The sequence below is a fragment of the Oryctolagus cuniculus genome, chromosome X (assembly GCF_051225735.1).
Source record: "Oryctolagus cuniculus isolate XC-2025 breed Fujian yellow rabbit chromosome X, ASM5122573v1, whole genome shotgun sequence".
Classification (NCBI taxonomy): Eukaryota; Metazoa; Chordata; class Mammalia; order Lagomorpha; family Leporidae; genus Oryctolagus; species Oryctolagus cuniculus.
Window position 1 is genome coordinate 23,219,249 of NC_142888.1, and position 25,833 is coordinate 23,245,081.

At 42.8% G+C, this 25,833-nt stretch overlaps 1 protein-coding gene across 1 annotated transcript in view; it reads left to right on the forward strand.

Annotated features, from left to right (window-relative positions):
- The window catches only part of LANCL3 (LanC like family member 3), a 99,479-nt gene extending 74,289 nt beyond the window's left edge, over positions 1-25,190 (forward strand). Inside the window, exons 2-5 of the mRNA XM_002719829.6 lie at positions 1,197-1,320; positions 6,666-6,863; positions 15,173-15,380; positions 23,377-25,190. Of these exons, the coding sequence (XP_002719875.1) occupies positions 1,197-1,320; positions 6,666-6,863; positions 15,173-15,380; positions 23,377-23,536 (690 nt within the window). The 3' untranslated portion in view covers positions 23,537-25,190. The remainder of the gene's footprint in view (positions 1-1,196; positions 1,321-6,665; positions 6,864-15,172; positions 15,381-23,376) is intronic.
- Positions 25,191-25,833: the final 643 nt, after the last annotated feature.

Sequence of the window (25,833 nt, forward strand, 5' to 3'; positions counted from 1 at the left end):
TGAGCCAGACTAAAGCTGGAGACTGGAAACTCAATCCAAGTCTCCCATGTGGGTGACAAGAACCCTATTATGTGGGCCATCACCATTACCTTGGTCAGCATTAGCAGGAATCTAGAGTCTGGGGCTGGAGCCAGGAATTAAACCCAGGCACTCAGATGTGGAACATGAGTGTCTTAACCATTAGGTTGAACATTCACTTTGATGTTTAGAAATTATTTTCTCTTGACATTATTGAACTTGGGTTTCATTCAGAGAACAAATATCTAGAGTGAGTATGTCATGCAACAGCTTGTCACAGAATCATGGCTTCTATGCACAGTCTAAGTGACACAAATGGAAGACTCAGTGTCTGGGCCAGACTTGCACTATACATGACAAGTTGCAACTTTTTTAATCAAAATCAGTTAGGACCACTACTTGTTCTTTTCTGAGCATATTCTTGTTCTTGGCTGAGGGTTAATGATATAACAGCTGTGAGGTAGATTGTATTTTATAATGGTCTATAGCAGTATCATCAAAACAGCGAATTTTCTGAAGATGGTAGATACATTTGACATTAAAGGGAAAATCGGTGGTAAAATACATATAAATAGTTAAGCTTATTTACATACAGGTAAGGATTCTGGAGATATACTGATGAGCCTTTTAAAAATTAGTTTTGGTGGGGCTGGTGCTGTGGCGCAGTAGGTTAATCCTCCACCTGTGGTACCGGTTTCCCATATGGGTGCTGGTTCTAGTCTTGGCTGCTCTCTGCTATGGCCTGGGAAAGCAGTAGATGACCCAAGTGCTTGGGCCCCTTCATCTATATGGAAGACTTGGAAGAAGCTCCTAGCTCCTGGCTCCAGATAGGCCCAACTCTGGCCTTTGCAGCCATTTGGAGAGTGAGCCAGCAGAGGGTAGACTTTTTTCTGTCTCTCCCTCTCACTGTCTGTAACTCTACATCTCAAGTAAATAAATCTTTTTTAAAAATTAAAGTTTTGGTTAACATGTAATACTTATACATTTTTATGGGGTACAGTACAATACTTCAACACATGCATACAACATAAATTAATCAAATAAGACAATGGATGTTTCTATTTCCTCATCTTTTCTTTATGTTCTCATACACTTCACAATCAAGAAAACCCAGTGTCTCAGAAAAAGAAAAAAAAAAGATTCTGCTTTAACTTCTGCCTTTTGAATTTCTTACACAGGTACTGACTCCAGCACAGATCAAATCAATTTGCCAGGCAATTCTGGACTCTGGGAAGCAGTATGCCATGAAAAAGAGAAAACCGATTCCCCTGATGTATTCTTACTATGGAACTGAGTACTTGGGTGAGTGAAGGTGTTGATACAGAAGGAGTCTCTGACATTAACATTGAGCAATGACTGAAACATTTTGTTTCTGCCCTAAGTCATAAGGATTCATTTAGTAAGGAATAATATTACTTAAAAATGTTTAAATTTATTTTTAATAATTGATTAACATGTAGTAATTGTGCGTATTTGTGGGGTACAGTGTGATATTTCAATATAAGCATACAGTGTGCACTGATAAAATGCAGTTTTAAAACAAATATTGACAGATATTACAATTCATGGTTCAATATGTGTTTTCATAATCTCCCTGCAGAAATGTAGCTCTTTTAACAACTGCTTTCATCAAATATTAAAATCATTCTTCTAGATTGAAAGCTCATTGGCCCAATTTTGATGAAAGATTGTGAATAATTTTCACTCTCACTGATTTCCAAAAGTGCTTCTGCATAGGGAAACAGGATTCAGCCACTAAAATTTAGAGGTTTTTTTTTTTTAAAGATTTATTTATTTATTTGAAAGGTGGAGTTGGAGAGAGAAAGAGGCCTTCCATCTGCTGGTTCACTCCCCAAATGGCCGCAGTGGCCAGAGCTGGGCCGAAGCCAGGAGCCAGGAGCTTCTTCCAGGTCTTCCACATGGGTGCAGTGGCCAAGCACTTGGGCTGTCTTCTACTGCCTTCCCAGGCTATAGCAGAGAGCTGGATTGGAAGTGGAGCAGCCGGGACTCGAACTGGTATCTGGTGCTGCAGGCAGAGGCTTAGCCTACTATGCCACAGCACCAGCCCCACATTTAGAGTTTTTAATAATTGTAGATTAGTAAAAGACTACTGAATTGCAATGACAAATTTTGAGTTCTAAACCGCATAAAGAATAAGTTCCTCCTGTTTTGACTTCTTCAATGGATTGATCAGGCCCTTTTAGACCACGTGCCTCTTTCTCCAGACACAAGCTTTATTTCTCCCCTCCACATTCTGTCCAGCGTAGTCTCCACCCTACACAAAGTTGCCTCCTATCTTTATTCCTTTGTGCATGTTCCTTTTGCCTAGAATCGCCCACTTCCTCCAGCCCCTTCTTGTACCGGTAATAATCATACCCGGACATGAAGACTGCGCAAATGTCATCAGATCTACTGAGAAGCTTTATGTGCTTTTGGAGAAAGGGTTATTGAACCATATCTGGAAAAAACTTTCATATGTGTCAGGTTTTTGCCTGAAACAAAAACTGGGTAACAGTCTTGTCACTCTGCTAACACTGCTGTCAGAACCCTTATTAAATCACACTATAATTAGTGGGTTAGTAGTTCAACTACCTTCGAGGGCTTTGTGCACTTTCAGGATGGGGACTTGCTTTCATTTATCTTTGTGATCCCTAGATCTTTGCCACAGAGCATGCACATAATGAAGGTACCCAAATAAATTAAACTTGGCTAAGGAAATTTCCTTAGGTGCATGACTAAGGAAAACATCAGAGGTTTTTTGTTTTTTTTTTTAATCTTTCAAAGAACCTTTAACTTCCAGTCTAAGTTTCCCTAGAATTAGACCTTGAAATGAGGATTTGAATGTAGAAGATTTATTCATTCATTCATTCATTCATTCTGGTGATCCCAGAAAGTTTTTATAGAAGAATAAGAAAATGATATAGGGAAGAAAAAGAAGCCAATTGAGTGTGTAATAATGAGCAGCTGTGGACAGCTGACTCAATTCCACTGGGGACTTTGAGAAACTATGGAACTTGCCTCTGAATTTTCTCATCTAAGAGGTGAGGGAGCTGGAGTATTTTTCCACCAACATCCTGCTTCATTCACAGCTGTTTCCAGAAGTATTAATTCCCTAGCAATTTTTACCTGCCTCTGTGGTCTGGGCACACTCTGGCATACTCATGTGACCAGAGAAAGCCTCAGGTGGAATGATACATGCTTCCATTAGGTAGGAAGCAGGGAGAGTAGTTGCACCTGATCGGTGAGTATTGGATGAGGTAATGGGCTGGCCACTGATAGTATCTGCCCTAGCCCCTAATACAGCTACCCCTTTTCCATTACAGATTTTTAAAGAGAAATTAATGTCTGGGCACTTACATGTAGAGTGCAAACCAAATTTCTATTTAATCCGTAAACATTTTCCTGAAAATCAAGCTTTTCCTAGCAATTTCAAGTCCAGTGAAAAAAGTACTTTCAAATTTTATGACCAAATTTTAAGAACTATGGAATTGTTGACTAGGTACAACTGTCAGGCATTTTTTGGTGAGTCAGGAGTTTTAAAAGATGCCTGAATACAGAGAAAGTGTTAACATTATAGAATTGAGTTAAAGAACAAGCCCTCATGTGGGGAGCAACCGGACTAGACTGAGTTACTGGAATTAAGACTTATTCTATGCATCTGCTCTCCCACAATATGGCGCTGGGAGAGAAGTAAACAGCTTCCGCACAGCTGCCTCCAGTTCAACCAATAAACTGTAGGACTTGCTACTGATTGGAGGAGAGCAGCGTACTCGGCGTGTGGGCAGCCGAGTTGGGATTGGCGGAGGAGGACTATAAAGGAGGAGAGAGACGGCATGCACCGGGAACATCTATGGGGAACATCTAAGGGAACCCGTGCAGCCCCCGAGAGAACCGGCCGGCGGTGTGCCGCTCCCCTGCGGAAGTGGGGAATGTGGCCAGGGGGAACTGCCCTTCCACGGAGGTGGAAGGGATAGTAGCCAACCCGGGAAGAACCAGCAGCAAACCCGGGGAGGGCCGAGCAGACGAAAGAACAGCGCAGGGTCCTGTGTCGTTCCTCCACGAAGAGGGGGAGCGACACCCTCAGAATATACTAAACCTAATACCCCACAAATCAGGATTTCGCTAATTGGGAATAAATGAAAACTCCTACAGTGACTGGGCTAGCATTTAACTTTCTTTTTTTAAGATTTATTTATTTGAAAGAGTTACACAGAGGGAGGAGAGGCAGAGAGAGAGAAGTCTTCCATCTGCTGGTTCACTCCCCAGTTGGCCGCCATGGCCGGAGCTGCGCCAATCCGAAGCCAGGGACCAGGAGCTTCTTCTGGGTCTCCCACATGGGTGCAGGGGCCCAAGCACTTGGCCCATTTTCTGCTGCTTTCCCAGGCCTAGCAGAGAGCTGGATCGGAAGTGGAGCAACCGGGACTTGAACTGGCGCCCATATGGGATGCTGGTGCTTCAGGCCAGGGTGTGAACCTGCTGCACCACTGCGCTGGCACCAAGCATTTAACGTTCTTAAACTAACTCCTTTTTTGCAAAGGGAGGCTCATGCTTTGGCTGGTTCAGTACCCTCTGCTGGAACTCTTAGGAATTCTTTAAGACTTTGCTTAGATGGCACCACTAATGTGGAACCTTCAGTACCAAATTCACTCCTGAGGTCAAATTAAACTCTCCTTCACTGGTTGTCTTTTAGCTCTTTGTATTAATATTTGGCAAGATTCTCCAGAGACAGGACATATATATGATTTAAAGAATTGGCTCACAGGGGCCGGTGCTGTGGCGCAGCAGGTTAAAGCCCTATCCTGAAGTGCTGGCATCCCATATGGGCGCCGGTTCTAGTCTTGGCTGCTCCTCACTGATCCAGCTCTCTGCTATGGCCTGGGATAGCAGTAGAAGATGGCCCAAGTCCCTGGGCCCCTGCACCCGCATGGGAGACCCAGAAGAAGCTCCTGGCTCCTGGCTTTGGATCAGTACAACTCAGGGCCGTTGCAGCCAACTGGGGAGTGAACCAGTGGATGGAAGACTTTCTCTCTCTCTCTCTCTCTCTCTCTCTCTCTCTCTCTCTCTCTCTCTTTCTGCCTCTCCTTCTCTCTGTGTGTAACTCTAACTTTCAAATAAATACATCTTTAAAAAAAGAAATAGAATTGGCTCACATTATGTGGAGGTTGATAAAGCCAGACTGGGGAAAGCCAGTAGTGTGAGGGAAAGCCAGTGGTGTGAGTTAAAGTCCAAATCTGGGTCAAAAGGGAGAAGACCAGTGTCCCAGCTTGAAGACAGTCAACTAGGGAGAAATAAGTTTTTCTTGTCCTTCATTTTCTTCTGTTCTGGCCTTTGATGGATTATATCAGGGTTACTTACATGAGGGAAGGCAATCTGCTTTACTCAGCCTACAGATTCAAATGTTATTTTTATTTAGAAACACCCTCACAGACACATTCAGAAATAATGCTTAACCAAATATCTGGGTATCCCATGACTCAGTCAAGTTTATTTTTAAGTTTATTTATTTTTATTTACTTGAAAGGGAAAGAAAGAGAGTGTGTGTGTGAGAGAGAGAGAGGGAGAGAGAGAAAGAGATCTATCTGCTGGTTCACTACCCGATGCCTGCAATAGTCCGGGCTGGACCAGGCCAAAGTCAGGAACCAGGAACTCCATCCAGGTATCCCACATGGGTGGCAGGAACCCAAGTGCTTGAGCCATAATTTGCTGCCTCCCAGAGGGTACATCAGCAGGAAGCTGGATCAGAAATGGGGGGCGGTACTCAATCTCAGGCACTCTGATATAAGATGAGGGCATTCCAAGCACTGGCCACTACACCACAATGTCTGCCCCCTAGTCAAATTTGACATGTAAAATTAACCACACTCCTGGAATACACCCCTCCATAGGCACTTATCACCCTATGTTCTAATAACTTATTTACAAACCTGGCTGTCTCACAACTGGATGGGGAAGTCTTCAAGGGTGTGAACCAAATCATATCCATCTGTATATTCCCAGGATTAGACAGTGTCCTATATACAAAGTACTAAAAGTGAAGGATTAGGTAAAAATACCAGTCACTGGTGTTTAACATTACAAAATAAGAAATTTAATCTGTTTTTTTCATTGATCTGTCCTCAGCATGGAATACAGTATCTGGTATAAAGTAGATGCTTAATACTTCTGTGTTGAATGGATGAATGAATAAATAAGTGTTTAGGGTACTCATACCAAATTATTTTGAAGCACTTTAGAAACATTTTCATAAAAGCTACTGAAAGGTTAATTATAAAATTAAAACAATCTAAACAGTAGGAATTGGAAAACAAATTGGGTTTGTAAAGGGCTGAACAGTGAATATTTTAGGCTTTGTAGATCATGTACTGTGTCTCACAAATACAACTCTGCTATTGTAGCACAAAATCAGCTAAACAAGTATGTAAGCACATCAGCATGAATGTTCCAATAAATCTTTATTTAAAAAAATAGGCAGTGGACCTGCAGGTTGTAGACTGCCAGATGCGTAGTTCTTCAACAATTCAATTATTGTAGTACTCTATGTGCTTTCAAGTAATACTGTCGTTTTTTATCCTGTTGAGCGTGTTTTCAGCAAATCAAACTGGCTCTTCTAATCATGTGAATTAATTACGCTTTCTCTGTTGTTATAGGGGCAGCTCATGGCCTGTCATCCATTCTCCAGATGCTTCTGTCTTACCATGAGCACCTCAAGCCCTCAGATCGTGAGCTGGTATGGCAGAGTGTAGACTTCCTTATGGAACAGGAACAGAACTGCAACTGGCCCCCTGAGCTTGGCGAGACGATCGAGAGGGAGAATGAGCTGGTACACTGGTGCCATGGTGCTCCAGGTCTCTCACACATTGTTATCTGAAACCTTTGCTTTTCATTCAGCTTAGCCAAAGAGAGGTTCCTTTTCTGAAAGTATCACTATTTTAAAAATATTTTTATTTATGAGAGAGAGAGAGAATGCTCCCATCTGCTAGTTTACTCCCCAGATACCTGCAATAGCTGGGGCTCAATGGCAGCCAGAACCAGGATCTGGAAGTGCTCCCCAGGTCTCCCACATGGGTGGCAGGAACGTAATTACTTGACCCATCACTGCTGCCCCCCAGGGTCTGCGTTAGTGGAAATCTGGAGTCAAGAGCTGGAGCTGGGTTCAGACGTTGTGGCACAGTGGGTTTAAACCACTGTCTCCAATGCCACCATCCCATATTGGAGCACCATTTTGAGTCCCAGCCATTCCACTTCTGATCCAGTTCCCTGCTAATGGGCCTAAGCAGCAGTTGATGCCCAAGTGCTTGGGCCCCTGCTACCCACCTAGGAGACCTGAATGAAGTTCCAGGCTCCCGGCTCTGGCCTGGCCCAGCCCTGGCCATTGTGGCCATTTGTATAGTGAACCACCAGATGGAAGATCTCTTTCTCACTCTGTCTCTCCCTCTTCTGTCTCTCTGTACATCACTCTGCCTTTCAAATAAATAAAATGAATCTTTTAAAAAAGAGCCAGAGCCTGAGCTAGGAATCAAACCCAGGTGCTCTGATGTCTCAGGTGCTAGGCCAAATGCCCTCTTCTAAGTGACAGTATTTCTCCTCTTGTCATAACTGTGTGAGATATAAAGGTCAAGATAAAATTTTTCAAAGCCAAAAATGTCTTGGTCTCTAAAGGACTCCTGAAAATTATCCTATATTTCTTAAAATATATGACTTATGTCCATTTGTATATTACATTAAATAAGCACTGTCTAATAAAAATATAACACAAGTCACATATGTAATTTAAATTTCAGTAGCCTCATTGGAAAATTAAAAACAGGTGAAATTAATTGTAATGTTATATATTACCTCAATATACCTAAAATACTGTCACTTTACCATGTAACAGATTGAAAAATTGAGATATCTCATGTTTCAAAAATTCTGTGTTTGAAATCCTGTGTATATGTTATAGTTACACATGTTAATTCAGACTAGTCACATTTCAAGTTCTCAATAGCTATATTGCATGGTACAAATCCGGAACCTGGAAGCTCAAAATGTGGTCTTTGACCTAGTAGCATGGACAATGGAGAGCTTGTTAGAAATACAGAATCTCGGGTCCCACCCTAGACTCAATCGGAAGCTGCATTTTATCAATAACTTTAGGTGATTTGTATGTACATTAAAGTTTGACAAGCCCTGTTCTATAATTCTTCAAATGAAGATTTCCATTAGTATCTAATAAAAAGCCTAGAGAAATATGAAGCTATCCCAGTGAATTCTAATGGAATTCAGCCTAGAAATTTATCAGACACCCTCTTTCTCTCCTCTTTTACAGTCCCATTACACTGCTAATTAGGCCTTCAGAGAAGAGGCAATTTGAAAAAACTAAATTCAAATAAATCAATTAATTTTGGTTAATTGACCAGTGAAGAGATTTGAAATATCAAAATAAGAAAATATTTAGATTATGAATAGATTTGATTTTCAAGGCTGTATTTCAATCCTGTAAGTGCAGCTTTAAAATACGTATATTTGATTTATCTTTACTTTGTTACCTGATTTTTATTATCTCTTTTCACTCCCTAATTAATGTTCTTTAATCCAAATGTAATTTTACTCTTTCTGTAGTATAGTTTGAGTTGATGAATAATATGTCACAGACTATTGACTATGTATTGTGTACCTGCCATATTTATCTATGGGAGGAACTTCAAAATGTGTGCTTGAACCAGTACCAGGGCATTGTACATTATGTTCAGGCTAACTCCTGCCAGTTATAATTTCAGTCCATTTGTTCTTGCTTTGACCTTTTTGGAGGAAAAGCAGTTATTTACCATCCTGGAAATTATATTTCTTCTTGTTATTTTCAATACCTCCATTTCCCATTCACTTTAATCATTCTTAATGATGGTCTCTGGATATCCTCCAAGCATCCCAGGATCCTTGAATTTTGGAGATGTCCCAAATTAAATACAGAATATTTTAAAAGCACTCAGTGTGCTAGTAAAAGCCCTATAAAGAATAGGAACATTATCTGCTGAAATGAGCAAGTGGGGCAGTTCATTGATTTAGGTATCTTGAAAGGCAATTATTCCATCATTTCTGTACATTAAGTGCCATCTGTCTTTGTAAATCATGTACCATAACAGTGCAGCATAGGATTTGTCACTTTGGGGACTTTATTTATTCTCCTTTGTCATTCATGTTCAATATCCTGAGAAGATTGAACACAGGCTCCAAAGCAAAATCATTCAATCCACGTATTCACTTGACTACCAAAATTAAACCAACTCACAAATGAATAAAACACTAAATGCAGTCCATTATTTCTGCCAGCCTCTACCCCTACCTAAAAACCAATAGGTCTTCCTTTTAAGAAATACTCTAATAATAGCATTGAATATGATTAGAAGTCTGGTAAGTACAGGTCAGAGAACATTGATATCTCACTAAAGTTGGGAAGAACAAACTCTCTAAAAATTCTGAAACAGGAAGTGGCCTAGAAAAATAATTTTCATTTGTTTGAAGAAAACATTTTTGAGTGCAGACTTATGAACAGTGCAGATGGCTGGGGCAGCAGACCAATTCTGTGATTAAAAACCTGCCAGAGATAATCTACAATGTGGAACTTCGTTAATACTGCTCTATCTCTCCCCATAATTTTTTTCTATTATCCTTCAACCCACCTGTACAGGGGGCAGCTCTAGTTATCAGCGATGCTGTGTAGAAAGGTTTTTTTGATTCAGAGTTAATAGCTCTGTGTTCTAATTGTAGCTCCAGCAATATTCAGCTAAATGACTTTGAGAAAAGTTACTTAGTTTCTTTTCTGCCATTGTCTCTTCATCTGTGAAATGAACACATTGAAATGGAGTACAGAATTCAATTTTTTATTTAACTTTTCAAAAAGTAGGGAGAAGGCCGGCGCCGCGGCTCACTAGGCTAATCCTCCGCCTAGCGGCGCCGGCACACCGGGTTCTAGTCCCGGTCGGGGCGCCGGATTCTGTCCCGGTTGCCCCTCTTCCAGGCCAGCCCTCTGCTGTGGCCAGGGAGTGCAGTGGAGGATGGCCCAGGTGCTTGGGCCCTGCACCCCATGGGAGACCAGGAAAAGCACCTGGCTCCTGGCTCCTGCCATCGGATCAGCGCGGTGCGCCGGCCGCAGCGCGCCGGCCGCGGCGGCCATTGGAGGGTGAACCAATGGCAAAGGAAGACCTTTCTCTCTGTCTCTCTCTCTCTCTCACTATCCACTCTGCCTGTCAAAAAAAAAAAAAAAAAAAAAGTAGGGAGAGGGAGAGAGAGAGGGAGCGAGCTCACTCCCTGCCACACACCCCAAATGCCTTCCGTGGTGGGGACTGAGCCAGACCAAAGCTAAGAGCCAAGAACTCAATCCAGGTCTCCCAGTTATTGAGTCAACACTACTATATCCCAGGGTCTACATTTGTGGGAAGGTAGAGCCAGGAACCAAGAGCTAACTATTAAACCCACATATTCCATTGTGGAATGCAAGTGTCTAAGCTGTTAGGCTTAATATCCATCATGGAATCCAACCTTTTTATAACCACAGACCCCTCTTTTAGATTGTGGACCCTTGCCATTCCTGTGGGATATATACCGAAAGCTTTGAAAACAAGCTCATTTATAAATATGTGGAGTGGTGGCATGTAGCTTTTACTCGTTAAATGCAATGAAGCATTACAGGAAGATTCATATGATCGCTTCATAGCCTTGATAACTCTGCAATACAAGATGAAAGTCACTTTGCAAAATCATTAGAACAAATTCTGTGGCTAAAATAAACTCTTTACTGCATTGAGTTACATCATTACCGTGGTAACACTGACAGTGCATTTCCTCTACTCTGCTTGAAACAGGTGTGTGTTTTTTTAACTCTTTCATAAGGGCTCTTGGTGACTTTGAATAAAGAGGAGCAATGCTTTGGCAGTATAGGTGTCATTGGTCACGAAGTTCTGTAGTGCAGATCATACATATGATGTGAGCTTCAACAATATTATGCAGCCCAGAATGGATCTGAGTGATGAATGTGTAGCATGTATAAACTGCATGCACCAAGTCTGGCTATCACAAGATTCTGCTAGAACCCATGTTTATGAAGATTTAGTCTCTCAAGCCATATTTATTAGGTAATAATTCCTTTTCCCAGTTGCATTTGGCAAAGACATAAGTTCTTGCTGACTGAGGTCTCTTATCAATGCACAACAATTAGCGTTCCCATAACAAAATTATATGGTTCCCCCAAAAAGCAAAGAAAGCCAACATTCCTTCCCTTCAGATTAAGCAGCCTTACTATGAATTCTATTAGATTAGGTTAGGAACCCATAGGTTTAGAAGTTTTGCAAGGTCTCTTACATGCACCGTTCTGTGACCCAGGCTTCATGTAGAGGCCCTTGCACTCTGTCCAGAAACACAGGATCAATAGCTGTTGTTAAGCTGCCTGAGGATACTGGCCTGATAGAGCAATCAGACTATCTCATCCCTTTTTGCTTCCACATCTCCCATCTTCACCCCAGTGACAGCCCATGATAGGGTGAGAAACGTAGCATTATATGGCCTGTAGACTTTTATGGAGCCCTTGCAAGGTGCCAAACACTATACTATGGACCAGGGAAACAAAAATGAACAAGATGCTGTTTCTGACCTTGGATGGCTAGCACTATACTAGGGGAGGTAGACATGGGAATAGATTGTTTTAATCTGGTACTGTAATAAGGGGAGGGATTCTTGGTGTGCTGCCTACAGGTTCAGAGAAAACTCCCTAGAGGAAGTCATGCCTGGGGTAAATTAAGCCAGGAAAGGTGGGAAGCTTGTTCCAAAAAGAGTCAACAGCATGGGTAGTCAGAGGCACCAAAACAATGCAGACAGTTGGATTTTCTGAAGTGAAAAGCTTTAAACAGGGAAAGGATGAGAAGAGGAAGGAGAACAGACTAGGAGCTGTGTCACAAAGGGCTTTCTGGGTCATGCTGTGGCACTTGGGTAATAGGAAGCCATTTAGGCTTCCCGTGGCTGGAACACATCCCTCTCCAACATGCTCTTTGCCAAGTGTCTAGAAGAAGAGCCTGCTCTTGGAAACAACCAACAAAGGGAGCAGGGAAGCAGGATAGGGCAGTAGAGAAAAACCAAACAGCGCATAACCCACCTGCAGATAGTTTTACCCTGATTCTGAGGTTAAGCTAAGAGGCCCAGGTTATACCAACATGCTGGTTCTGTCTTGAGGCAATTGTACTCCTGTGTCAGTAAGTCATTGGCTAAAATTCTCTGAGGAAGGGGTGCATAGCATAGCCTTCCATCTGGCTGTGGATAAATCTCCCATTTAGGGGGAAGCTGCAATTCTCACAGCAACTGGGAGATTTGGAATCTGCTGGTAAGGTAAAGGGGATCCAGGCAGGGCACCAAGTGTATCTGGTACACCTGGCTAATTCCTCCTTCTCCTCCAGTGCTCATGCTAGATGGTGTCACTCCCTATAGTAGGCCTCTTGTGCCACCAGCTGTGGGTTGGGGTCCTCTTATATGCTCTCATGACAACTCTGTTTTCCAACACATGGCCAAATTAACATCTCCAGTTAAGGTGTAGGAGTTTATTAAAACCTTAGCATCTGCTTGTGTGTCTCACATACAGTAGATACTCAATTAATAACTAAGCAGCCACCAAGTTCTGTGAAGTGTCTCCTTTCATTAGCTTCATTCCCATCTTTGGGCCAACATAATCACCTCATAGCCACTCCATTGCCCTTCTTTAGGTCTCTGCCGACACCATTGTGTGTCATTTTGTTTATAGTAATAGTCCTATTGTTACATAAAAAGAAAAGCATGCCAGTTCACAAGAAAAACACTTCCACTGGTTCCCTGTTGCCCACCGAATATGATCTGTCTAATTGGATTTGTAAAATCAGCCATAATCTGAACTGAAACTATCCTTCTACACCACTGACCCTCATGTAACCTATCCTTCCTGGCTCCTAGTCTTTGCCCCTGCTGATCCTGGTGCCTAGAATGCCCTCACTGCCTCATCTTGGGCCTGGAGTTTTCCATCCATCCTACAAAATCTTAAAAAGCTCTACATCCATCTGAGGCATTGTCTGACACTCTCTCTTAGGGAATCTTTTTAATTCTTTTAGTATTACTAAGAGTATTTATTTATTTAAACACACACACACACACAGAGAGAGAGAGAGAGAGAGAGAGAGAGAGAAAGAGAGAGACCTTCTATCCATTGGTTCAGTCCCCAAATGCCTACAAAAGCCAGGACTAGGCCAAGCCGAAGCCAAGTGTCAGAAACTCCTTCCAGGTCTCCCACGTGAATGTCAGAGAACCAATTAGTTGGGCCATTATCTGCTGCCTCCCAAGCATAGAAATTTTGGACCGAAGCAGAGTATCTAGCACTCAAAATGGTATTCCAGTAGGGGATGCTGACTTCACAAGTGGCAGCTTAATCCACTGCACGCCCCCTCCAGTATTATTGACAGTAGCATGTATGTTTCAGTGGCATCATGAGCTATATGTCCTATTATGTGTCAGTCGTATATGCATATTTTATCTTTTTCAGACAGTATGTTCCTGAAGGACAAGAGTCATGTTGAGCATTTCTGTCACCCGCAGCCAGTACTGGCTACATAACTTACAGGGCCTAGAATATTAAGAAAAATTATTAAATATGGCAATAGCAGAACACTTAAACCAGCATTGGATTCTTTGAAGGGACGTGGGCTGTCGATGGGTCTGCACAGGTTACATGCCCATGAGGCCGGTCTTGCCTAGGGCTACGCATACAGGAGATAATCAGTGACCACTTTCAGTGAATGAATGAATGTATAATTAAATAGATTCTTTTTTTAAAAGAATCATCCTTTCATTTGTGCAAGATAGTTCCTAAAACTTAAGCAGGGCAATGCTATGGGGAACCATTGTCAAAAATGGGACTAGAATACACAGGCTAAGCAAGGAGCCTGTTGCAATGTAAGTGTTAATCATAGGGAGTGTTAAAGGATACATTTTAAGAGGATGAAATCATGACTCTCACACAAATATAAAATGAGCACCTGAGTATATCAAGCATTTTATATAGCTCATTAATTAAGAAGGAAACCAGAAAGGTGTTACAACCAGTTCAGAGGAAAATCCAAAGAGCAGACATTTATAGGCCATTAGGAATGATGAAATGGATTTGTTTAATACATGTAGATGCCAAACTAGTTTCTTCCACAGAGGCAGAGGGAAGTCACTTCAAACTCTCCCAGACAGATTTGAGTTTCTAGGAACAGGACTTACTTACATTGCTATCAGTTTTCTACAAGGTAATCTCTATCTTTACAGAGTTGTAAAAATAGCCTAGTTGAAGCAATGAAAGGCAGAGGTAGACCTGATGGATGAGTTAGTCGATGCACTTACTGCATTTCATTCTTCCTCACTTTTTATCTAGGAGAAAGGTAAGCTATGCAGGAGAGACTCATCTTGCCTTACTAGCCTCCTCTCTGAACTTGAGCACTTGGAACTTGGAGCTTAGAGAAAATCATTTCTATAAATAGCAGTGCTTCTGGTTTCTGTTCCTGCCTTTGTAATTGATACTACTTTTGTTGATGAGTTTTGGAGAAACGTTTCTTTCCTTGAAACAATCCACTTGGAAAGGACTCACTTCATAGCTGGGGTCGAAGTCTTGGCAAGGTCATTTGGGAGCATTGTTGTTTTTGAAGACTCCCCCAGGTTTTGCTCTTAAGAAAATGCATATTGTTACAAGTACTTAAACAATACAAATTCTGAACCTCTGTGGGGAAATCGGTAAGATGTGTAAATATTCCAAACAGCCAGATATACATAATACTTACCCGAGTGAACATCATAAAATATTAACCCATTTGTAGATTAAATTATTGATTTTATCAGTTGATGTACTCAGTTAAAATGTTGCTCTTCCTCCAGGGGCCAGCCTCACGATTAAAGCAACTTAAATCCTACAGGGAAAAATACTCTCTCATTGAGCATTCTATAGCCTGCCTACTCAAAGTGTGGTCCCCAGGAGAGTTCTGTTAGAAAAGCAGCATGTCAGGCCCCACCTCAGCCCTACCATTTTAGAAATTGTGGTTTCTTGTGATGCTTTACAGTTCAACAAGTCCAACTCTGTAGTATTAAGTCCTGAACGTCACCTCTCTGAATGTCTTTGATGTTTTTACAGGAATTGCCTATCTGTTTGCCAAAGCTTATCTGGTTTCCAAGAAGCCACAGTACCTGGACACATGTATTCGGTGTGGGGAGCTCACGTGGAAGAAGGGCCTGCTAAAGAAGGGGCCAGGGATTTGCCATGGCGTAGCTGGCAGTGCCTATGTCTTCTTGCTGCTGTACCGGCTCACAGGAAACTCGAAATACATCTATCGAGCCCAAAGGTCAGCCACTTTTCAAGTGAATTCTTTTCAAAATTTTAATTTTCCAAACAGGTAATATAATCACGTGGTTCAAAAAGTGCAGCAAGAATTACATCAACAGTGCCCTCAGGCCATTTAGTTGACCTCCCTAGAGACAATCAGTGTTACCAGTTTCTTCATTATCTTCCCAGAGATAGTCTGTGTATATGCATGGAGATAGGTGTATGAGGGTACTTCACAAGCCTCATGGAATTAAAAGATAAATTTATTTTGGTACAAACAATTTGAAATTCTTGCATAGATTTTTTTTAATGAGAGAATGAAGTTTCTTTTCTTTTCTTTTCTTCTTTTTTTTTTCTTTTTTTTTTTTTTTTTGACAGGCAGAGTGGATAGTGAGAGAGAGAGACAGAGAGAAAGGTCTTCCTTTGCAGTTGGTTCACCCTCCAATGGCCGCCGCGGCTGGCGCGCTGCGGCCGGTGCACCGTGCTGATCAGAAGGCAGGATCCAGGTGCTTCTCCTGGTCTCCCATGGGGTGCAGGGCCCAAGCACTTGGGCCATCCTCCACTGCCTTCCCTGGCCACAGCAGAGAGCTGGCCTGGAAGAGGGGCAACCGGGACAGAATCCAGCGCCCCAACCGGGACTAGAACCTGGTGTGCCGGCACCGCTAGGTGGAGGATTAGCCTATTGAGCTGCGGCGCCAGCTTGCATAGATTTTTTGTAATATGCTTTTTTAATGAATTTTTGAAGATCCCACATAAAATTTTGTCCATCATTTATTTATACCAATGGTAGCACTTTCTTATCTTAGTGATCACCCTAAATCAGTATACAAAGGACTTCTTCAATCATTTTATGAAATACTAGGATTAAAATACCTTATTTGGAAAAAATATTTTATTTGGATAATTTCCAATATTTTAGACTACAAGTAATGCTGTGATGAATAATCTTGTACAACTATCACATTGCATACATATAGGTATATCTAAAGGGGAATTCCTAGAAGTAGAATTATTAGACCAAAAGATATTATTATTTATAATTTTGACAAACACTAAATTTTCCTCTATAGCTTATTTCCTACAAACCTGATAAAGATGGGACATCAGCTACATGCCAGAAAACATTGTTGTTGTTGTTGTTGTTTTCAATAGAAATAACCCTGACTGGTAAACTGGGCCAGAAAGACTATGAATGAACTCTAAATAACCTGGTAGAAAGCACAAATGTGAGAAAATGCTGAATGGCATGAAACTGACATTCCTTTTGAGGGGAGTTGGAAGCTGTCTGTGTCCATAAGTTGCTACAAGAGACACTGGTTTCCTCTGTGGCACTTAGATCTTTTAAAGTTGGAGGCCTCTCATACCTGTCGCTCCCCCTCTTCGTGGAGGAGCAACACTGAACCCTGCGCTGTTCTTTTCGTCTGCCCGGCCCTCCCCGGGTTTGCTGCTGGTTCTTCCCGGGTTGGCTACTATCCCTTCCACCTCCGTGGAAGGGCAGTTCCCCCTGGCCACATTCCCCACTTCCGCAGGGGAGCGGCACACCACCGGCCGGCTTTCTGGGGGGCTGCACGGGTTCCCTTAGATGTTCCCCATAGATGTTCCTGGTGCATGCCGTCTCTCTCCTCCTTTATAGTCCTCCTCCGCCAATCCCAACTCGGCTGCCCACACGCCGAGCACGCTGCCCTCCAATCAGGAGCAAGTCCTACAGTTAATTGGTTGAACTGGAGGCAGCTGTGCGGAAGCTGTTTACTTCTCTCCCAGCGCCATATTGTGGGAGAGCAGATGCATAGAATAAGTCTTAATTCGAGTAACTTAGTCTAGTCCGGATTGCTCCCCACAGATCCCCCTTTCTTTTTATTTTTTAGCGTTGATACGCGCCTGTCTTCGGTGTCCCGCGGCACACACTCTGCTCTACTTGCTAGAGTTGCCACAGGCTCTTACAAGTCCTATCAATCAGGAAAACCGAATCCGGGTCCTCTCTTCGCCGTGTTGTGAGGAGGTTTTTAGGCGCTGATGCGTGCCTGTGTTCGGTGCCCTGCAGCGCATGCTCTGCTCTGCCTGCAGGGGACTTACAAGACCTATCAGGCAAACCGAATCCAAGCCTTCTCATTGCCTTATTGTGGGGGAGACTTATTAGTGTTGGTTCGTGCCTATCTTCGGTGACCTGCAGCTCATACTCTGGTCGAGCTTTGCTGGCGCTTACCGCCTTAAATCAGGCAGACCGAATCCAAGCCTCCTAATTGCGGTATTGTGGGGAAGCTTTACTGATGTTAATTCGTGCCTGTCTTCGGTGACCTGCGGCTAGCCGCCCAGGTGCTCATCGCCTCACTAATCGGGCAGACCGAATCCAAGCCTTCTAATTGGCATGTTGAGGGGAGGCCTTATTTTTCTCTATTTCTCTATCTCCGGGCATTCCTACCTCTCCCATTTCACTTCTATCTTCCAGCATTCCCATTTCTCTTTTACTTCACTTCCAAACTTCTGTTTCTCTTATCCCCGCAGCTTCCCGGCACCTCGCCCCGCCGGCGGGTTCCCGGCTCTGCACCGCTTCAGCCCGCGCGCCTCTCTCATCTGCGCAGCTTCCCGGCTTTGCGCGGCTCGGCTTCGCGCGCTCCGCGGTCTCCACGCTTAACCCTTTCGCGTCTGAACCACGGCCTACGCCAGCGTTCCCTATCTATTCACGCCCCGTGCTCTCTCTGCACGCGGCGGCTTCCGCGAGTAACACAGCGTAGCTTGCGTCTCCACCACTAGCATTCAATCCAAGTTCCCCGGGCTAGCCTGGCGAATTCAACCCAGCGTACGTCTCCGCCCCACGGTTTGGCTTCCCGTCCTTTGCTCCCCGGGCTAATCAGACGGATCCCAACCTGGCTTGCGTCTCAGCTTCTGGTTTCAACTTTTCGCCCCCTATTCCCGGGCTAACTTGAGAATCCCAAAGTGGCTTTCGTTTCCGCCTTGGCCTGCCCCCCGCGGCTTCAATTTCCCAAACATTTTTCTCTACCCGGTATGTTTCCCTAAGTTTTCTTCCAACAATATTCCTCCCTCATTTCTCCTGGCCTCTCCCCACAGTCCGCATCCGAGTCTGTTTGTTCTAGCTTTCACTTTCGCTTTCGACCTTAGAGATTTCTCCCAGCTTCCCCCCGTAGTCCGTATCCGAGTCTATGCCTAGGCTTTCAATAGCTTCTTCCGGCACCCTTTTTCGTCCGGCTTTTCCCTAGGCTGTTTACTAGTCTCTTTCTCCGGTAATTTCCCTAGGCTCTTTGCTAGTTTCTCTCTCCGATATTTTCCCAGTTCCTCCCGGTCTTTCCCTCCTAGGTTTCCTATCCGAGCTAGGTTTCCTATCCGAGTCACGGCACCATTATGTCGCTCCCCCTCTTCGTGGAGGAGCAACACTGAACCCTGCGCTGTTCTTTTCGTCTGCCCGGCCCTCCCCGGGTTTGCTGCTGGTTCTTCCCGGGTTGGCTACTATCCCTTCCACCTCCGTGGAAGGGCAGTTCCCCCTGGCCACATTCCCCACTTCCGCAGGGGAGCGGCACACCGCCGGCCGGCTCTCTCAGGGGCTGCACAGGTGTTCCCCTTAGATGTTCCCCATAGATGTTCCTGGTGCATGCCGTCTCTCTCCTCCTTTATAGTCCTCCTCCGCCAATCCCAACTCGGCTGCCCACACGCCGAGCACGCTGCCCTCCAATCAGGAGCAAGTCCTACAGTTAATTGGTTGAACTGGAGGCAGCTGTGCGGAAGCTGTTTACTTCTCTCCCAGCGCCATATTGTGGGAGAGCAGATGCATAGAATAAGTCTTAATTCCAGTAACTTAGTCTAGTCCGGATTGCTCCCCACAATACCTATTCATGCAGTCTGGTTCCCTTGCATCCGAGAGGTTCCTAAAATGGTAATGGTAAATAGTGTTAACCTGCCTGGAATAAACATTACCTGGTCATCACCTATTACTCCTTTAATGTATAGTTAAAATTCATGACTGCAGAAAAATATTTGACAAATTGCTGTGCATATTTAGATTATTTTGCAAAGCACAGAATATATCATATTATTTTAAGTAAAAGAATGCAGGATGCCAAATCATTTACACATTAATAATATATAATAATGTAATCAATAAAGCAATGAGTAGAGGATAAAGGCCAGGAGAAGAGTAAGCAAAATTAACTATGGATTTCTTTTATATTATGGTGGAATGAAATATTCTGCTGTGTTCACGTGAAAAGATATTTTTCACTGGTGCCGCGGCTCACTAGGCTAATCCTCGTCTGCGGTGCTGGCACACCAGGTTCTAGTCCCGGTCGGGGCGCCAGATTCTGTCCTAGTTGCTCCTCTTCCAGGCCAGCTCTCTGCTGTGGCCCGGGAGGGCAGTGGAGGATGGCCCATGTCCTTGGGCCCTGCACCCTAATGGGAGACCAGGAGGAAGCACCTGGCTCATGGCTTCGGATTGGTGCAGCGCACTGGCCGTAGCAGCCATTTGGGGGGTGAACCAACGGAAAAAGGAAGACCTTTTGTCGCTCCCCGTCTTCGTGGAGGAACGACACAGGACCCTGCACTGTTCTTTTGTCTGCTCGGCCCTTCCCGGGTTTGCTGCTGGTTCTTCCTGGGTTAACTACCGTCCCTTCCACCTCCGTGGAAGGGCGGTTCCCCCTGCCACATTCCCCACTTCCGCGGGGGAGCGGCACACCGCCGGCCGGCTCTCTCGGGGGCTGCACAGGTGTTCCCCTTAGATGTTCCTGGTGCATATTGTCTCTCTCCTCCTTTATAGTCCTCTTCCACCAATCCCAACTCTGCTACCCACACGCCGAGTACGCTGCTCTCCTCCAATCAGGAGCAGGTCCTGCTGTTTATTGGTTGAACTGGAGGCAACTGTGTAGAAGCTGTTTCTCCCTTCTCAGCGCCATATTGTGGGAGAGCAGATGCATAGAATAAGTCTTAATTCCAGTAACTTAGTCTAGTCCGAGTTGCTCCCAGTTGCTCCCCACACCTTTCTCTCTGTCTCTCTCTCTCTCTCACTGTCTAACTCTGCCTGTCAAAAAAACATGAAAAGATGTTTTTCATTTATTTAATGTTTGCCACATGCTCAGAGCCAAATATATGGTATCTTTAATCTTTGTGAATAATGCTATACAATCCTTCAACTCCATCATTTTAAAGTCAGATAAAGAAATTTGACAAAGATCATATAACATGGAATTGTCAAATTTGGGTATCTCAACTCCAAAACTCTCCTCTTTCTATTGTACTAAGAGTTCTTCATTTAGGGTTTGTGAACTTGCTTGAGAAAATGATTACATCTCAAACTGAAATGCGACATTTTCTTCGATTCTAAATGTAAGTAGTAAGTCACAGATAAGATAACTCAGTAAGTTTTTTAAATGACCTGTTGGGGCTGGCACTGACGCACAGCAGGTAAAGTCGCCGCCTGGTGTGCCGGCATCCCACATGGGTGCTGGCGCGAGTCCTGGCTACTCCACTGCTTTTTTTTAAAAAAAAAGAATTATTTATTTTATTTGAAAGTTACAGTTACATAGAGCCAGAAGGAGAAGCAGAGAGAGAGAGAGAGAGGTCTTCCATCTGCTGGTTCACTCCCCAATTGGCTGCAATGGCTGGAGCTGCGCTTATTCGAAGCCAGGAGCCAGGAGCTTCTTCCAGGTCTCCCACGCAGATGCAGGGGCCCAAGGACTTGGGCCATCTTCTGCTGCTTTCCCAGGCCATAGCAGAGAGCAGGATTGGAAGTGGAGCAGCCGGGACTAGAACCAGTGCCCATATGGGATGCCGGCACTGCAGGCAGCAGTTCTACCCGCTGTGCCACAGCGCTGGCCCCAACTCAATAAGTATTAACAGTAACTGTGACTCTGCAACTGATAAAAGCAATAGATATTCTCATGTCATATTACTGTTGTTGGAGATATTGTAAAATATTTAGTCCCATCACTACTTAGGCATATCAGGAGTTATTTGATCCACTAATATATTTTTTCATTTAATGTGTTAGTAAGGGACATATATGTTATTATAATATAAATTTGGTTTAAACATTTGCTTACTGTGTTTTAATGAAGTTAACTTCCTTTGTAATACTGAGTATTTTACTTTATGCACATGAAACTTCTTCTTCTTCTTCTTCTTTTTTTTTTTTGAGAAGGAATCCCATCTGCAAATGATGCATGGGGACTAAAAAGACCCCCTTCTGAAGCTATACTATGATACTGACTTAATTATATAATTATAAATCTTGAATTAATTCTTAAGATGCACCATTCTTCTGTTTAAAATTTCAAAATTCCATTTTAAATTGTTGCATGTTCAGGAAAAGAATTGTAAGAAAAATTGTACCAAACAAAATTACAATATGTTTCCTGCTGATATATTCTAAGCTACCACCAATAATCTCAGACACCCTAAAAGATCAAATAGGTAATTATTGTTCAACAGACCCCCTATGTAGTACCAATAATCTAAATTTATGGTAGTATCAGCTCTTGGGCCTTAAGAAGCTGTGATCGAGCCGGCGCCGCGGCTCACTAGGCTAATCCTCCGCCTAGCGGCGCCGGCACACCAGGTTCTAGTCCCGGTCAGGGTGCCGGATTCTGTCCCGGTTGCCCCTCTTCCAGGCCAGCTCTCTGCTGTGGCCCGGGAGTGCAGTGGAGGATGGCCCAGGTGCTTGGGCCCTGCACCCCATGGGAGACCAGGAAAAAGCTCCTGGCTCCTGCCATCGGATCAGCGCGGTGCGCCGGCCGCAGCGCGCTGGCCGCGGCGGCCATTGGAGAGTGAACCAACGGCAAAGGAAGACCTTTCTCTCTGTCTCTCTCTCTCTCTCTCACTGTCCACCACTCTGCCTGTCCAAAAAAAAAAAAAAAAAAAAAAAAAAAGAAGCTGTGATCTCCAGCCTCTGAATTATTGATTATTTTTGTTGTTGATTAAAACAAGTAGAGCAAGTCAGTAAAAAGATGACTTAGGTGATAACATTTTAAAGGCTATAAAATATTATACAAATGTTACCCATTACAAATAATGTGAATAGGATTTGTGGCAAATATGAGTAAATGAAAAAGGTCTTTCTTAGAGAATTTAGAGGTCAGTAATTTATTTTTAAGGTGATGTCTTAAAAAATAATCTGTCATGGAGCTGAATTTGCTATTTGATGTCATTGTTATAAAAGGTTGCTTGCCTTTTCCCATTCATCTTCTTCCTTTGTTTGTTCAAAGCACAGATTGTATAAAATCGTGGCTATTTATTTTCAGTCTCTGCTCTTTGTCACATACAAATGAAACCCAGATTAGAAATAATACGCCTGCAAAAACATGGCATATTTACTTTTTAAAAAAAGGAAAAGTGATATATCAGTTTAATTCTATTCAAGATAAATAAAAGTAGAGTGATTTGTCATTTTTTTCTTTTAATTATTAGATGATAGAGGAATCAAATCCTCAGAAAACACCAATCTGCTTTGCTTTGCAAACTCTGGATTATCTTGCCAGCATGATTTATTGCGAAACATACACAATTATATAATAGTTCCTTTTTTAACAGAGAAAAAGTCTTTTTTTAAAAGATTTTATTTATTTATTTGAGAGGTAGAGTTACAGACAGTGAGAGGAAGAGACACAGAGAAAGGTCTTCCTTCCGTTGATTCACTCCCCAGATGGCTGCAACAGCCGGAGCTGTGCCGATCCGAAGCTAGGAGCCAGGTGCTTCCTCCTGGTCTTCCATATGGGTGCAGGGGCTCAAGGACCTGGGCCATCTTCTACTGCTTTCCCAGGCCACAGCAGAGAGCTGGATTGGAAGAGGGGCAGCTGGGACAAGAACCGGCGCCCATACGGGATGCTGGAGCCACAGATGGAGGATTAACCTACTGCATCACAGGGCCAGCCCCATAGAAAAAGTCTTAAAATAATTACATAATTCTGGGAATAAAATAATGCTTGACATTTAATTCAGCAGAAATGGAAATATGGACCCATGGTCAATTATATGGAAACACTCAAGCTAAAATTTTTTATGTTTTCTTCTTTTAGGTTTGCTCAGTTCTTATTTACTGAGGAATTCAAGGCCGGTTCTCGGGTCCTTGAAAGCATCTACAGCTTGTATGAAGGCTTCTCCGGGACCGTGTGCTTTCTCATCGATCTGCTGCAGCCCAATCAGGCTGAATTCCCTCTCTTCAGCGTCTTTGTTTAGAAGGGTCCATCTTCCACTGTGGGCTTGCTGAGGTCCCCTGAGATTTCCTGAGCCTACCCAAGGCAGTTTCCACATAAGCCACATTTAATGGTATCACAACCATGAGCCTTAACATTGCCACCAGAAGGAGGGGAGAAGGCAGGTGAAGGCAGTGATACCAAACTCAAGAGACAATCTGCAAAACGAAGATGCTGCTGCACATCTAAAACCATAGAGATTTAGTATTTCAGGGAATAGATGTGAAACCAGGGATCAAAGGAAAACAGGAAAGAGAAATATCTATTTTCAGTTATGATATAGAAAATAAAACTGAAACGTGGAGTAGGGCAATAAAATGCTAATACCTTCACATTTGGAAAGTATTTGACCATTGTGGGTACCCTCCACCCCTAAATTCAGGGAAAAAAAAGACAATTAAAAACTAAAGTCATTGCCCAGTTGAAAGCTGCAAGTAGGGATGAAGTGTCAGGTTGTTGAAGGACATAAAAGAAGACTCTTAGTTGTCCTATGCCTTTATTTACTGAAATTCCTGATGTTTACTGAATGAAGATATTTGCATATCAGTCTCTTTTTTTAATCATTACCCTGGGCTCTTTAAAGAAATCATGTCATAACTTATACATTGAAATTCAAAAGTTTCCTTAGGCCTCAGAACATCTCTTCCTGGTTCCTTTTCCTTTCCTAATGCTCAATTAGAACAGCAAAACTCATATGCTAGCAAATACTGTCACAAGTTTTGCTGTCCAGTGTTTTTCTCAGTTTGAAGTGTGAGCTGTGTATCGTCTGTTGTTAGTAATTAATTTTTAAAAATGCATTTATATACATAATCAGTATGAAGCTATTAGCAGAACTGTAAAATATACTATTGGTAAAAATCACTCATCTCAGACATCAGGGTAACCACTACAAAGATGTGTCATTTCTGTCTTTGATGGAATACTGTGTCCCCTAGGACAGGCAGAAACAGGCTGGGAGAAGCACCACTGTTTGTGGAAAGAACATTGCTCAGTATTTTAGTATTATTAGATTAAGAGATGAGGGAACAACCTGGCTAGTCACCGTACCTTCCAAAGTCTGCTAGAAATTGGCTACAATACCCATTGAGTCAAATTATCATATCATATACAGTCCTGCAGTAAACACATAGAAATTGTGAAGCTGCTTCAATTAAATAGTGAGTTGCAGAACTACTACAGGAGCATCTGTCACTTAAATGTGCAGAACGTGAGTCTACCCCTTTCTTATAATTTGGTCATTGTAAATTTCATACTGCATAAGACTTAGTTATTTAAATAGTTATTAAATATTTGAAGATATATGTATATATGTGTATATATACACATATGTGTATACAAGTATATTTGTGTACCATCTGTCCTCATGTAAACTTCTAGCAATTGTTGATAGTTCAGTAGTTCCTAACTTGAATCATAGGTAGACTTTTGGAAGTGTTAGGGAATACTCTGTTGCCTAAAATATTTATGTGTATGTTGGCGTGTGTGTGTGTGTGTGTGTGTGTATACACTCATTTTTTGGTGTAGAGAATCTCTTGCATTCATAAGATCGTAAAAGAATCTGACCCCCAAACAGTAAGAACTCTGTGTGTTTTATGGCTCTGTGTATGTTTTCACTCATTAAAACAACTGCAACATAATTCTTTTTTTAAACTATGAGACTTTTTCAAGCTTATTGTTCCATTTTTTACATCCTCAGATGTAATCATATAAAATTGGCCTCATTTGTTCATCTGTGAAAACACTCACTTTGGGGAAACACTACATAAATAGCAGGTTTCAAATGGCTCCCAAAATTGGGTTCCATAAGTTCCTTAATGAATAGGCAAGTACCTTGTGCCAGACCATAAGGCAAGATGCAAAGTGGTCTCCTTTTGACACGATAGTAATGCCTGCTTTTCAGCATCTCATTTTAACTTCATTTCATATAGCTCATGTAGACTGAAGATAATAACCATTCCAATATCAGGTCCTATGGGACACATCCTTTTTTTTTTCATCATTCCATGTCCCCTTGAGGTTTGTTAGATTTTGTTTGTTTGTTTGTTTGTTTTTGCTGTAAAGTCTCACAGCTGCTAAAGGGCAGAACAAGGATTCAAACTCATGGTTTCACTTTCCAACTTTATTTATTCGGGATTCTACACTGGAGGTTGGGGAGATAACAATGAACCTTCCCTCAAAGTTACCTTCTGTTTCTGTTTGCTGATTCTTCCACCATTCATCCTTGAAACTAAACACCAAAAACATTAAGAAGTGAAACCCTAGCTCATCATATCAGTTCTA